This window comes from Vigna angularis, chromosome 11 (assembly GCF_016808095.1).
Source record: "Vigna angularis cultivar LongXiaoDou No.4 chromosome 11, ASM1680809v1, whole genome shotgun sequence".
Classification (NCBI taxonomy): domain Eukaryota; kingdom Viridiplantae; phylum Streptophyta; class Magnoliopsida; order Fabales; family Fabaceae; genus Vigna; species Vigna angularis.
The window spans coordinates 24,334,753-24,351,376 of record NC_068980.1 but is presented as its reverse complement, the minus strand read 5'-3'; the positions used below and the strand labels follow the sequence as shown (position 1 = coordinate 24,351,376).

At 32.8% G+C, this 16,624-nt stretch overlaps 1 protein-coding gene across 1 annotated transcript; it reads right to left on the bottom strand.

Annotated features, from left to right (window-relative positions):
* Positions 1 to 7,100: 7,100 nt before the first annotated feature.
* On the bottom strand, positions 7,101 to 11,121 carry LOC108333961 (cytochrome P450 72A68). The gene is made up of 5 exons (XM_017569489.2): positions 10,717 to 11,121; positions 8,992 to 9,209; positions 8,556 to 8,800; positions 7,838 to 8,225; positions 7,101 to 7,765 (listed from the first exon to the last, which is right to left on the bottom strand). The coding sequence occupies exons 1-5, from the start codon at positions 10,991 to 10,993 to the stop codon at positions 7,334 to 7,336; spliced, it is 1,560 nt and encodes a 519-aa protein (XP_017424978.1). The 5' UTR covers positions 10,994 to 11,121; the 3' UTR covers positions 7,101 to 7,333.
* Positions 11,122 to 16,624: the final 5,503 nt, after the last annotated feature.

Sequence of the window (16,624 nt, the reverse complement as noted above, 5' to 3'; positions counted from 1 at the left end):
TGAGACCATCTTACAGAAATAGGGATGTTCGAAATGATTAAACCTAAGATATATAGAGATATTACGTATTTTAAAAAAGGATTTCAATAATAAAAAAATAAGAAACAAAATATAATCAAATAGTATATAAAAAGGCCTAAAGAAGCAGAAAAGGAAGTCCGGAGACCCTTTCGAGGTATCTAATTTCGTGTAGCACTCTTTTGCACCTGTCTCTTTCTCCTTTTAATGTTCTCACATATTTTCTTTTTCCACTCTTATATTTCTTATGCTTTTTTTGGAGTTTTTTTATGGAGTGTAAAGCTTTAAGATTGATTCTATTGTAAATTCTTAATAGATTACAAGTCAAAATGAAATAAATTATTTGTTTTTATAATTATTATTATTTATATTTATTTATGTTTTTTATCTTGGGATAAAATAAAAATAATAACTTTTATATTGTACAAATTCACATAATTGAATTTAAATGTATATTGATTATATAAATAAAAGAGTTTCTAATTTTAATTGAGAATGTCCTTTCAATAAGTTAAAACTTTTAAGGTTTATGTGTTTATAATATACTTTGATCAAAGATAAAAACTTTAACAAAATTAACCAAGAACGTAATTTGATTAATTAATGTTTTATTTGGTAAAAGTAGTAAAAGAATAGATATAGTTATGCATAATAATATTTAAGTGAGAATATACTTTGATTAAAATTGTTATGATTAATTTAAAAAATTATTTTTTTAATTGATAATGTATTTTGATTAACAGTAAAACTGTTAATAAATTAATTGAGAATTTGTATTGATTAATTTGAAATCTAAGACAAAAGTCAATTAAATAAAAATTCTTAGAAGATCATTAATCTTATTTTGAAAAAGCAATAGAATCAACCAATTTCTTTGTTATTATTTTATCTTTTATTGTAATTTTATTTTTTTTATTAATTTTTACTTGTTTCTTTATTTTATATTATTTTAATAAAATGTTTTATCTTTTACATTATTTTTATTTTATTTAACTAACTCTTTTGTATAGATTTTATAAGAGCTAACTTAAAAGAACGTGTCAACTAACTTTTTGACTACCCTTTAATTTGAATGTTTTGACTACTTTTTAACAATATTGAAGTTGTTATGACTAGCGTTAATTTGAATGTGTCAACAACAACATTATTAGATTTGGCGACATTGTTGTTGTCATAAATAGCCTTAATTTGAATGCTTCGATGATAACATTATTAAATTTGATGACACTGTCGGGTAATACGATTATAGTGTTCAAGTGTTGCACCTCCTTCGGTTGTGGGATGCGAGAAGAGGGGAATGATGTTTTGCTTAAACTCTAATTCGTTGTTGACTATAGTATTCGGTGTGTGATGCACCGACGTTTTTACTCGTAAGTCCTTGCAGAGCAAGGAAACAAGTCCTTTAGCCACAAGGGTGAGATGACTTGAACAGGCGTGTTCAATATAACAGGTGTGTGAGGTGTGGTACAGGAGTGTGACTGAGTCTTTCATGTTGGAGTTCATGATGATGTTGATGCTCATTATGGTATTCATGATGATAATCATAGTGATGATGATGCTTATGATGATATTATGATAATGGTAATGCAATTGTGATCGTGGTGGATACCATGGTGGTGTAATTAGTAAAGATGTTAATGAAGAGATAGACCAAGAGTTTGCGTGTGTGATGTTCGTGATAACATTGAGGATCGAGGAATCACTGATGATTTGTGTTGACAAGGTTTAGAGTATTAGGAATCCTAAAGTTAATGCTCTTAAGAATGGGGTGACTTCATTGTTATTATGTAATAAGTATTTATTATTCATCTATTGTATTCTTATGGTTTATTTTAACAGTAGCTTACCACATACTTGTTTGTGTTGTATTTGTGTTTGTGATTGTCGCGATGATCGTATAATGATTTATATGTGAGTAGACGATGTTACATATGTTTCAGAAATGCGAGAAAATGAGTTAAGATTATTAAGATTGATACAGTTGTTTACTTGTATAAATTTTTGAAATAATGTAATTGAACTTATTTCTTTATGTTGATTATTTTCATTAACCGTGAACTATGTAATTGGGACATTACATATGTCAATTAGGAGAAATACAATTTTTTAAAAAAATGTGATCTTGCTTGGGTTCAAAATTGGAAAAGAAAGTGTTCATGTAGATTACAAAACAAAATTTACCTCACCCCTAAAAATGTAGAAGTACAAAGCTTTCATGGAATAGCTAGCTTTTTTTTTTAAGATTTATGAAGGACTTTTCTTCTTCTTGATCCTCTTAATGAACGAACTTATATTAAGAAGGATGTGTCTTTCCTATGAGATGAAAAAACTATTAAGGACTCAATACATAAATTGACTCATGCTCTTGTTTTAGCTCTTCCAATCTTTTGAATTAAAGTGTGAGGAAATTGGGATAGGAATATATAGGTGTTGTGTTACTTCAAGTCATTCATCCGTTTACTTTAGTAAAAAAACTTCGTGGATCCATCTTGAACTATTGCACTTATGACAACTTTATGTTCTTATTAAGAGCCCACAAAAGCATGGGAGCATTACTTAGTGGCTAAGAAATATATCAGATCATGAGTTAAAGAAAAGAGTGGGTAGACTCTTTTGGAACAGTACCCTTATATTATTCAATACAAGAAAGGTTTCTCACACATTAATACTAGAAAATAAAGCAATAATAGTCATGAAAATGTTGGTCTCCTTTAATCTTCTTGAAATGTTATTACATTATAAGTTTTTTAAGAGTAAAATATGAACCAAACAGTACCAAATCATTATTATTTATTTATAGGAAAACGTTTCTTCAACAACAGATTTTTGACAACAATTTGACAACAACACGTGTTTCACTGTCATTGGTTGTTTTTATTAAATTTTGTTTAAAGATTCATTTTGTTTTGGAGGGCATTTTTGGAATAATTTTCAGAAACTTTTTGGCGCTTTTCAGAAACCCTGCGAAAGTCTCTTTCCTTCTTTTCGAAACTCTCTTTCCCCCTTTTCGAAACTCTCTCTCCCCCTTTTCGAAACTTTCTCTCCCCCTTCACCGAAAGATCCTTCAAAACTCTATCTCCGTCATTGAAGTTCCTTCCTTTGAAACTCTCTCCGTCATTGAAGTGGTGTCTCTGTCCACCGTTGTTCGTCCGTCGCTTGGGTCCACCAGTGTCTTTGGAGGAAGTCGTCTCTCTCTCTCTCTCTACGCCATTGAAGTGCTTTCTGTGCGCCATTTCTCCAAAGCTCTCGTTTTTCCGCTGGCACCGTTGTTCCTTCGTCGCTTAGGTGCATTGTTCCTTCCTCTTTGGTTAGCGAGTGGTTTTGTTGGCATCATTTCTCCAAAGGTATTGTTTTTTCGTATAAACAACCTATAAACAATGGTGCAGAACGTCACTTCTCAACCTATAAACAACCTTCGTGGGTCTTCCATCCACATAGGACTCACCAAACTCGAAATTGCTTGTTATGGACACCTTAAACCATGGCCAACAGGGGGATCAATCCATAAAAACTTGAAAACACAGTCGTCAGGATTGTTGGGGAGTGCTTCAGCCATGTCTGGGTACCACTCCTTAACTTTTGGTACAAAAGGGGATTTTTCCACTGGTAATCGATTACAGGGTCCTTGTAATCGATTACAAGTGCATCATTCCTTTGTCAATGGTGCAGAACCTTACCTCTCAACCTATAAACACCCTTCGTGGGTCTTCCATCTACATAGGACTCACCAAAGTTGAAATTGCTTGTTGTGAACGCCTTAAACCATCACCAACAGGGGGGATCAATCCACAAAACCTTGAAAACACAGTCGTCAGGACTGTTGGGGAGTGCTTCGGCCATGTCTCGGTAGCACTCCTCAAGTTTTGGTACAAAAGGAGATTTTTCCACTAGTAATCGATTACCAGCTCCCTGTAATCGATTACAACAACATCAGTCCTGTGTCAATGATGACGAATAAACAATGATCATGCACCTCACCTCAGTTGGAGAAAACCACCTAAATGGACATTTTTTTTGAAGAAATCAATGACTTAACCTCTGTTACGTGCCTGACCACGTAACTAGCCTCTCACGGTGAAACAAACGTACTTAACTGAGTAGAACTCTTTATTGCTGTAACTTTGGTAATCACAAAACACAACCAATGACTGGGAGCAGGGTCTCCTTCAGTCACACGAGAGCATAACCTCTCTTACAGTACTCCCAATAATCAAAAACATACCCTAAGCTCTAGGTGCCTCCTTTATTAATACTAATCATTCCTTCCCGAAAAGGTAGGGAATAATAGTAATTGCCTATTTATTATCATTATCTGGAAAGAATCATTCTATCCTTATTTACTATATTTATTGTAATACTCTACTGACGTTCCTTGAGTCCCGCCTGTCCTTCCGCTTCCCACTTCGACGTTCGTTGTCGTCTCCCTTTGTTCAAGACGCTCGTCCTTATTTAGGACGCTCGTCCTCGCTCAGGACGCTCGTCCTCACTTAGGACGCTCGTCCTCGCCCCTCGTTGCCTCCACTTGCTCAGGACGTTCGTCCATGCACTGCTCGTTCATGACGCTCGTCCTTTCTCTTCGTTGCCCCGTTTGCTCCGAACGTACGTCCTCGCTCTGCTCGCCCGGGGCGCTCGTCCTCACTACTTGTTGCCCCGCTCGCTCGGCCTCCCCTCGCTGAGGACGCTCGTCCTCGCCCCTCGTCATCTCCAGTTCGGCACGCTCGTCCGCTACCGTGCGGTTACCTCCTTGCTCTGGACGTTCGTCCTCTCCCCTCTCCCTCCTATATCTTCTTCTCTCGTACACTCGTCAGGCCCTAACAACCTCATTATTGGTGCAGGGAGCACACCCAATAACATTTAACTCACTCACCCATCTCAAAAAATGAAAAATTCAACAAAAATAGAGAATGGGGTGTAGTGTTCATCTAGCTAGGGAGTACAGTTGAATTTTCTGTACAAAATACCCATTTTCTTTTGGTAATCGATTACAGGGGTCTTGTAATCGATTAGCAGAGGAAAAAGGGTAATTTGTACAGAAACTTCAACTGTACTCCCGAGCTAGATGAACATTGCTCCCCAACTCTACTTTTCTGACCTTTGCTACTTGTTTTGTTCTTAAATTTCTCCACCGAACTCCAAATGACTTGATTCTTGTTTTGTTGGAATCTAGACTCAAAGATCTTTCCAACAAAACAAGAATCAACTCATTTGGAGTTCGGTGGAGAAAGTTTTGAGGAAAACAACCAGCAAAAGTCAGAGGTGGTAGAAATATATAAAACGTTAACTTTAAGGAATTAACTGCACCTACTCAGGTGTCCAAAAATTATAAATTAGTAGTCATTGGAAAGATATTTGAGTCTAATTTCTAATAAAAAAAGAATCACATCATTTGGAGGTCTGTGGAAAAAGTTATGATTAAAATAGTCAGCAAAGGTCAAAGTTGACAGCATGGGTTATGCACCTCACCTCAATTGGATAAAACCACCTAAATGGACATTTTTATTTTGAAGAAATCAATGACCTAACCTCATTATTGGTGCAGAGAGCTCACCGAATAACATTGGACTCACTCACCCATCTCAAAAAAGGAAAAATTCAACAAAAATAGAGAATGGGGAGCAGTGTTCATCTAGCTGGGGAGTACAGTTGAAGTTTCTGTACAAATTACCCTTTTTCCTCTGGTAATCGATTACACGGGTCTTGTAATCGATTACCCGAGGAAAAAGGGTAATTTGTACAAAAACGTCAACTGTACTCCCCATCTAGATGAACATTGCTCCCCAACTCTGTTTTTCTGACCTTTGCTACTTGTTTTGTTCTTAACTTTCTCCACCAAACTCCAAAAGACTTGATACTTGTTTTGTTGGAATCTAGACTCAAAGAGCTTTCCAACAAAACAAGAATCAACTCATTTGGAGTTCGATGGAGAAAGTTATGAGCAAAACAACCAGCAAAGGTCAGAGGTGGTAGAAATATATAAAATGTTAACTTTAAGGAATTAACTGCACCTACTCAGGTGTCCAAAAATTATAAATTAGTAGTCATTGGAAAGATGTTTGAGTCTACTTTCTAATAAAAAAAGAATCACATCATTTGGAGGTCTGTGGAAAAAGTTATGATTAAAATAGTCAGCAAAGACAAAGTTGACAGCATGGGTTATGCACCTCACCTCAATTGGAGAAAACCACCTATAGGTGTTTGAACCAAGGTAGTTCAAGTTCATGACAATTTTTGCACAACTCGTAGAGGAAGAAGTTATTAACTTCCGCAATCAATTTGATCGACAACCATCTTCTTAGATTACATTTCATTGTATATTGTTATGTATCTTTTCATTTCAAAACTTGTTGTTTCATGAAATGTCATTACGTTTTTTTATTAATGTATCTGCTTTTTAGTATTGGTATAATTTTTCATTACTCAATACCCTTCATTATTTCGTTTATATTTGTTTAATATTGAAGTATTCCAAGTTGAAGTGTTCCATTAATGATCCATCCATAAAACTTTCAAAAGACAGTCATAACGAATCCAAAATATTCTTGGGGAGTGGTTAAGCCACGTCTGGGTAGCACTCTTCAACTTTCGGTACAAAAGGAGATTTTTCTACTGGTAAACGATTACCAGCTCCCTGTAATCGATTACAGCAACATCAATCTTGTGATAACCCAAAAGCAACTTAAGTGACAACCCAAAAGCAAGACACACCAAAAAAATGACGAACAGATGCAAGACCAAAATCCACTCCCCAAAATACGAATACCGAGACACGAAAAAGTTCATACCTTGTTCGAAGAACCATTGTCACCGGACGAACCCATTGCACAAAAAAGGTAACAACTTCCACCAAATCGACACCGAACGAGACAAGGGTAATCTCTAACTCAAAGAAAGAAACTCAATGTCCACAGAGACACCGAACGAGACAAATCCACACCGAACGAGACAAGCATAATCTACAACTCAAATAAACAAACCCAATGTCCACAAAGATTCAAAGGAAAACAATGGTGACAGGGAAGCAGGAGAGAGATGTTCAAAACAAAATGAAACCCTAAAAATGGAGGAAGGAGAACACTGCTATGAAGAGAGAAGTTGAAATGAAATTAAAATCCCCAAAATGGAGAGAGAAGACAGTGATAAGGAGAGAAGATAGAGTTCGAAAACGAAGAGGGCAGTTTCGGAATCCAAACTTCAACCCATTTCAAATCAGATTTTAAATTAAAAAAAAGCATTCAAATTCGACCAATTAAAACTTGATACGTGGCGTTGTCAAATTTTTGTCAAATTGGCGTTGTTGGAATATCGCGATCCTTATTTATATTTCTACTTTACGTAGAATGAGTTGAGCACCATGTTGGGGTTGAAGAGTAAGCACAGTTGTTGGAGCATGGGTATAGGTTGGAGAGAGTTCAAACGAGAAACGTTGTAAAATCATTGACAAAGCAATCTTTGCTTCCAACAAGGAGAAGTTTTGTCCAATGCATATCCTAGGACCACCTCCAAAGGGAATCAGTGAAGCTCTTCCATTTGTGGCCTTTAGAACTCCTTCAGCAAATCTCTCAGGTTTGAACTCTTTAGCATCATCACCCCAGAGCTCACAATCATGGTGAACCAAAACTATTGGCAAGGAAACTTGCACTCCAGCAGGTAATGATAGATTTCCTAGTTTCACATCTTTACGAACTTTTCGAGCAAGACCAATTACCGGTGGGTATAGCCTGAGAACCTCATTCAAAATCATGGTAACCTGTTGCAAAAATATTCTGAGTAATTTACTTTGAGCATGTTATTCAATATCAAAATGATAATACGAACTTACAATCTTAAGGTGATTCAATCCCTCAAAATCTGGTTTTCGATTGGAAAAAACTTGTAAGACTTCCTCCCTTGCACGTGTTTGCCAATCAGGATACATACTCAATAATATCATTGTCCAAACAAGCAAAGATGAAGTTGTCTCCTGCCCTGCAAAGTAAAATAGCTTGCATTCCCCAATAACATCTTCAATATTCATTCCAACATTCTTATTGTTTCCATGTTCTTGAATTTCCTTGTGATTTGACTCCAGAAGTATATCTAACAAATCATTTTTAGTGGCTTCACCTGCCTTTAGTGCTTTCTCTCTGTTGTTAATGATATCCATAAGTGAAGCCTTTATTTCCCTGTCAATTGCCTTCATCCTTCTATGGGTAGCAGTGGGTACGAACCTACAAATGAACATAACCAATCCTGTATTAATCATTATCTGAAGGAAATTCTCTTTTGATATCAAATACATTTCTATGATGGTTTTTTCAATGCTAAACACAGTTTGGTTTTACAAGTTGACATAGAGAGATATCACATAATCATGTCACAATATTTGATAAAATGTTTGTTGAAAACAACAAGTTTCATTGATTCTTAATCACAATTCTTGTTTTCTCATCACAAAGTCCTTTACAAAGAATGACAAGTTTGGTTTTGTTAAATAAGATCATCCAAAAAGCTTGCTCACTTAATTCCATAAAGTAGTCAAATATACATATTAGTCTTACCTCCATCCAGGGATGTAAACTTTCAACATAAGTTGCATGGTAAGTTCACTTTGCTCTATTAGAAGTTGAAATATTCTTCTTCCTTCTTCATAACTACTTCCAAATGCTGTTCGTGAAATTACGTCACTAGCCAAATTCTGAAGGAAAGGCCATACGTCTATTTCACTTGATCCATTGAAAGACAACATTTCCTCCCATTTTCTAATCAGATCATCACAGCATTTGATGAATAGTGGTAACATATTCTGAGGTGTAATGCAGAAACAACTAAGTGTTAAAATTTCAATGTCAAAATATTCCAAGTTCACATCATGATACTTGTAAACCAACAGATGCTAAGAAAAAAAACAAACATAATCACACAAATAACGATGTTTTCCTTCGAAAGGCAAATTAATCAACTTATAAGATCTATACGTAATAAAATGAAACTCACCTTCAACTTCTCTAAATTGAAAGCAGGATTGATTATCTTTCTGTGCATGCTCCACTTTTCTCCCTCGTGGCTTTCAAGACCAGGAGCTACTAACCTGACTTGTGGATTAATTTTAATCTTTCCGAACTCATGCGGCTTGTTGAATACATCTTTGATTAGCTCAGGATCAGTGAGGGTCACCCTAGGTACTGATCCAAACCAAATAAAACAATTTTTGCCTACATTCCATCAACAAACAATACCAATATGCTTCAATTAGAATTATCTGTATTAAAAACTTGGAAAACAGAGGAAACTTTTCTGTACAATGCAATAGAAGGACTCTAAAAAAACAAAATATTAGGACCCAATTCTGTCAAGTACCAGCTCCTTACTAATTTATTTGTAAAATTTCTAAGCATATACTCCTATTTGATCAAAGTAAACAAACATAATTCACAATATATGTGGTACAGCAAAACTGAAAGGTACCAGACTGATATTCAAAATAGAATAATACAGAAATAGAAATCATTCCTCACAATCTTGAGACAAATATCTCAGAATAAGTTAGCAACATAGAGCGAAACAAAAAAGGGAAGAACGGTAGGAAGAATGACAGAAATCCCAGTTTCATTCAAAATTTCTGTCATATATGTTATGAAACTTTCTTTCCCATCAAGAAGAAAAGACCAAGCAGAGAATTTATAAGATTAGAAGCATATCCTCGTGCAAGGAGAAATACCTTTGGGGCATTATGGTTTCGTGCTTTTCAAGAATATTTAGACCTTGTCTACCGACACCTTTGGCTTATGCAAAAAGGAACAGAACATTAATCTGCTTTAGTTTAAATTTGCATGCCTTGAAAGTGCACCAGTATTCTTCTTCTTCATCCATTATAGCATAAGATCTTAAACTCTAGATGATTTAATACAAACCTAGTTTCTTGTCGTTTGAAATGACAGGCATGTCCAAAATATGATCATTATATAATTAATGGGATGTGACAGATTAAGTAAACGAATTATCATATCATGACTAATTTTTCATATAATGTACGTACAGATAAAAGCTTTTTATCAGTCTGAAATGTCCCACAGAGATATCTCTGTACTGCTTTAAGCGCGTCTTCAACATGATCTAAAGTCTAAATGAAATAAACTTTGAAATACTAGCTTATCAATTAAATCCACTTAGCTACTTTGAAGCTTTTTGGAATTTTCAAGCTAATGGCCCCAATCAGTGTCCTGAGAAGTCACAGTTAATTACTTTTATGTACGAGAAAAGTGTCGAAATTATCTTTTATGATGAACTAACCAAACTGTATTACTTTACATCTAAGTTCACTTGTACTGTTATCTCTATTTCTCTTCAACGAAACTCTTAACTTTTTCCAGATCAACAATATTATTTGTTATCATCTGTACCAAACATACCATTAACCTTGCATCTTGTACTCATTTTACATGCAAATATAGAAAAAAGAAAAGCATTGTCTTTTAAATATCTCAGCATAGAGAAAAAAGTTCATCTTCATCGCATGCAAAGCCATCCAAATCTAACTTTTGAACAAATATTGGGTATCATGTGAGTGAAATTTTCTGATCTATTCCGAGCAACTACTACGCAAGTTAGCATCGATGCTTCAGCCACAAAGTACTTGGACAAAACAAAAGAAGGCCTGAAACGAAGAAAGACAAAGCAACAGCGACAAAAAGACAATAAAAGAAGGAACGACAAGCATACCATGTGTGTTGATGCTGTGATGGAAAAAGGAAAACACACGCGGCACTATGTCGTGTGAGAAGAGATTCATGGGTTTGGAGAAGGCTTCCTTTCTCATCTTCACAAATTCATTGTTGTCTCCAACGAAAAGTGTATATGGATTGCCTTGAAGACCTTGCTCTCTTAGAAGTCTTTCAAGCCTCTTGGGTGTGAACCATAACCAATTCAGCATCCTCCATGCGCATATCAGAACCAGTATCAGAATCAGCATCAGAATCCTTCTCCACACTACTTCCATTTCTCTCTACCAGAGTTCGGTGGAGCAAACAAAACTGGGAAAAGTTGATGACTATAGGAAGACCAACAAGAGATTTCGGTGCATAATGTTTTCTTTGGTTTTAAACATTCCCAGGATACCCTCAGAAAAATGAACGCATGAATTTATAGAGCATGTCTTTTACCTGTAATTATGTGTTTTCTTGTTTTGGAAATATGTAATTGTCATGATTAAGGAGTAGGAAGTTATTACGTGTTTTAACTTAGTACTTAATTAACTAAAATGTCTTTTACTTGAATTTAGACTTTTGATTATTTTAGTTTAAAAATCTTATCATGGTTTCAAAATTGTTTAATACCTTTCTAATACTACTGTAGTTTAGAAAATATCCCGTGTAACATTCATAATTTATTAATTTACCTTATTTTTAAAAAAAATATCATCTAAGAGTTTTATAAGGCCGAAAATACTCTCACTAAGACTTTATCTAATTATTAGTAAAAATGTAAATGTTTAAAACAAAAGTAATATTATGTATTAAAGTGTTATATAATGTTTTCATTCTATTTTTCCCTCTCTCTCCTCTTTAATAAATATTTTTCTCTTCCCCTAATTTCTTTCTAATTTCATCTTTTCCTTGTGATGAATTTATCATCAATTTTGGTAGAGTTAAGGTCATACTTAAATTCTATCATTTGGATATTTTGTTTTAGGTTCGTATATTTCTAATAGGTTTATTATTTGGACTAAAAGTTACTTTAAAGAAAAAACTTTAGGTAGGGGAAGCTACTTATGTTTTTCATAAAATCTTAGAATAAATTATTTAAATGTAAAGGTGATTTGGTCACTATATTTGAGTTTTATGTAGGGATTGTATTTTGTTTAAATGTTTGAAATTGTGTTGTTGAATTTTGTTTAATAATTGATTTGCTCTATAATATTTTGAATCGAACACTCTTGTTGAGAAGTTGATGTAGTGATTATTATACATGTTAAGATACAAAGTTTTCTTTTTGAGTTTTAAATATAGTTTAAATGAGTAGAGTTAGTTCCTATTTATTTATGTTTTATGAGTTTGATATAAGGAAATATATTCACACACAAATTGAGTTTGAATGATCAGATTGAATTAAAATGAGTGAAGTATGATGCTTCAGCTAATTATGATTTGTACTGATTATTTTGAATTGTTTAAAAGGTATATTGTTAAAATGGTTTTGAACAAAATCTTGTAAACAAAATTGGTTGTTATATGAGTTCGTTCAAGCAAAAATTTAATAGAACCCTTATAAAGAAAGATTTTGAATTCAAGAAAAATAAATAAAAAATCCAGCTAAAAAAAATCTTTACACAATCTTATAAATTAGAAAAAAATGAAAACTTTAAATTCTGATTTACTTTTTTCTTACCATGCAACTTTTCTTCCAACCAGTGTCAAGATTCAAATTCAGACACTTCATCGGGTCTTATGAAAATTAGCAAAAGAAAACAAGCATTGCCAGGATATTAAACATGATCAGTAATTATATCTAATTTTGAGTGAGACAAAGGTTCACATCTCATATTGCAAATCTAGAAAATTAAAAACATTATATATTAAACGATGAGAAAATAGCATTGAATCTCTTTAGTTTTTCTACCAATTTTGCTTAACTGGAGGTTTTATGTTTTATTCGCTGCTATCTTCTCTTTTTCCGTTCCTTCTTATAATGCGTGCATGAGTTGTGATTATCTCTACACTGTTGGTTTTGATGTGGCAAAATATGTCACTATTCTACATCTGTACGCAAGTTCCTCCCTCGGGTTGATGAAAGTCATTATTAATACTACTGGAATATGTCTGTTTCTACTTTTATTATAATAATAAAAATTAATATTATTAAATTTACCAAAAAAATAATTTTGAATTTTATTATAAATAATTAATTAAAAAATATTTATAAAATTTTAAGAATAAAATAAATTATATTAATAAAGATTAAATGAGTAACAAAATATGTATATTATGAAGAATCACAAAACAGTTATAAAAAATAACCTCTTTATTAATGGTTACCGATGAACGAAAAAAAAAACAAAATGATGTTAGAATATTTATATTGATATAATAAGAAATTTTAAGTTGAATAAATATAAATTTTTAGTTTATAAGAAAAGATTAATTATTTAAGATAAAAATTGAAGTATGCACCGAATTTATAATGGTTTTTTTTTCTTGAAAACTTCACTACATAATTAATATATAATTAATATATATATATATATATATATATATATATATATATATATATTTTTCATCCTAGTGAGATTTATATCTGCTTATATATTTTAAATTGATTTCATATCTAATTTTTATTGGATTTAATATAATACGTAGTTATCAGCGACGATGTTATCTACTGTTATCGGCGGCGCTATCGTTTACCGTTATCATTATTAAAGTTCTAATTTCAACCGACAATCACATGATTTTGATTATCTTGGCCATGCCACTCTCATGTTGTCAACGATGTCTTCATCAAAGCTCCTATGCACTCTTAGCGCCTTTTAAAGTTGTGGATCTGTTCCTTTTCTCCGTTATGCATGGTGACACGTCTCACAGCAATTTAGAGCGTCGATGTCACTATTTTTCCTCTTTCAAGTTCATCGTGTGTTGTCACATGTTCCATCTCTTCCAGGAAGCTATTCAGAGCATCAATGTTGTTGTTTTTCTCTTTTTTCAGGTGCCTTGATCGAAGAATCTTGAATTTTTTAAGATTTCTCTCTCTTATTCATCCATGGCTTCTTATGCTGCTGTCTCTTCTGACTTCTCTTTTGTCACTATTGCATTTGACCCGTCCATATATGTTTTTTTCCATGGAAAATATGATTTTTGTTAGTTTATTTATAGTCGTGCTAGCTCTCCAATAATTACCTCTTTATCTACGAGTGACATTCCTCAATGGCGATTTGCAAGAAGAGATTTACATGGAGCAATCTCCCAGATTTATTGTTCAAGAGAGTCTTCTAGATTGATATTTCATCTTTTATGTCGTCTTGCAAATCATTAGCAATTTGGTGTCACAATGCAGAAGCAGATATTTTCACTTAGTCTTTATGACAATTTGTATATACTAACTTGAGAAAGAGTGTTAGATATATTATCTTTATTTGATATAAAACATGCTATATTTATATAAATATTAAAGTACTATGCATATTTTACTTCGCTGCTCTCAATGTAGAAATACAATATAGGAGTAAAATAAAATAAACCGCAAAATCAGATTATATTACTTTGTTGGTGCATAGGAGTTACAATATAATAAAGGTCATGATTATCATATTTTTTTGTTAAGTATGAAACTATCATAAATTTGTGAACAGAAACTCTCCTAATTGTTTAGTTTTGATTTTGGGTGACTGAAATGGCCTGCAATGATTTAGAGCACTTTGAGAGAGATTGGTTATACATAAATTTTAGAATGATTCTTCTCAGTAACACTTGAACCAATTTTGGCTGGAAGTCGGAGACATTTATATGAAGTTTGTCATCAATGACAAATAAGTATATGGTAATGTCCTACCCAACTAAAAGACAACACGTAACAGGACTAATAAAACCCGTGCCGCTCTTTACAATTTTCAATTTTTTAACTACTGATTCTCAAAAATTAGTTCTACCAACTACTTAATTTTATTGACCTTTATATATAACTAAAAAATAATTTTATATTGTATTAAAATAAAACAAAATAATCATTATATCTTAAGTTAATAATATAACGGTTTATATAAAAACTAAGCTAAATAACGAAAAAATAAAATAGAACTTTTCAAAATAAATCAATTAAATAAAATTATATTTTTTTTCATTCGCAACACCACAATCATCCTGTTAGTCAAACAGCTTCAATTGAAAATCAGAAAATTCATATAAAAATAGAGTTTATAAAATGATTTGAATTTTTTATAATAAATCTTTAATTAGACGTTCAATAAGGTTATTTGATAGTTTGAAAATAATTCAGATATATTTTTGCAAGATGTCGAATGAAACAATCGTGAGCTTATCCACGATACAATCGTAACTTAAATGATGTTCAGTTTTTATTTAAACTTGTTTTATTGTTTTAAACTCTTTAATAAAAGTTAAGTTAATTTTAGTTTATTAACAAAATTTTCTTTTAATCTGTCAGATTTATCAAATATTGTTAGATTTACACATTAGAAAATTTTAGGTAATTAAAATAAAACTTTAGTTTGTAAAATCACTTCTACTTTTGTTATGATTGAATTTTACCTTGATTAAATTTATTAAAACATTATTTAATTGATTGGAATCATCATAAAACACCAATAAAAAAAATCTAGGAAACCTTATTTTGGGCCAAGAGATTTGAACTTTAAAATAAAAACCAACATAAATTAATTTTTATTTTTTTTAACACTCTCTACACACAATACACACCATAATTAATTATTTATTACTATAAAATATAAAAATAAAATAGGAAATATTTTTATTTTACGAGAGTCTTACATTTTTCATATTTTCCAAATTTTCGTCAGGACGGAAATTTAAGCTACTACTCAAAATGAGGATATTCTTTTCTCATATAATCCTCTAACTCCTAAGTTATCTCTTGGGTTTTCTTGTTCCAACACCGTGCGGATCTCCTTTTTCCGCAGCTTCTTCATTTGCACTTCCAACACCCTTATTGACCCAATTTCAACCGTTAGATCTTCACCCACTTGAATGTTGTGTACCTCCATGTTGTTGAATGTTAGGCGAGAAACCTGAGAATGTATCATTTGTATATGAAGGGTGTATAATAATGTTATATGATGTTGTATATATGTTTGTAATGGTTCTCATGCCTTATGTATTTTTTTGGGGGGATTGTATGAATGGAGGGTTTAATTATGTTGTTGTGGGTTGTTTAGTGCTTCTCTTGCATGTTTGTATATTCATGTGTTAACTCCTATTTTTGTGGCTTTTATACTCTCAAATTAAGAGTGTGGTGGGTGTGGGACTTGTGAGTGTCTCTTCCTCTTAGTGGAAGAGAAGGATGAGGGAGAGGAAACAAAAACTAAGGAACAAGGGTATAAGAATGGGGTACATGTATCTAGTAGGAAGGGGAGTTGAGTGTTTTGGGTTAAAGAAAAATGCAAGAAAGAAGGTGCAAGAGTGTGTTGTGTACATGATGAAAAGGAAGAGAAAAAGAAGAAAAGTGTAAAGTGTGGATTGTGTTTACGTGAAAACATTGAGAATGGGAGGTTGAAAAACAAAAGTGTAAGACAAGTAGGAGTTCATGTGTGAGTAGGTGAATAATGAGAGAGAGTAAAAATTGGGATAGTGGGTTTTTAGTTAAAAAGGGAAAAGTTAGTGGTTTTCTAGAAATTAGAAAAGAAAGGAGAAGAATAAATGAAAGGAAAAGAGAAAGGAAATGTGAGAGTAGTGTGGGTGATTTAAGTAAGTTGGAGTTGAAGTGATAAAAGTGGAGTTGTGAAATAAAAGTGAAAAGTGAACAGTGGTGAGTGTGCATGGAAAGTTACGTAATTAAGTTAGGAGAAGTGAGAAAAATAAATAAGAAGAGAATGAAGGGTTGGAAAGTGATTACATAAAGGGGAGGGGAGAAAAAAAAAGAGAGAATGAAGTTGGTTTAATAG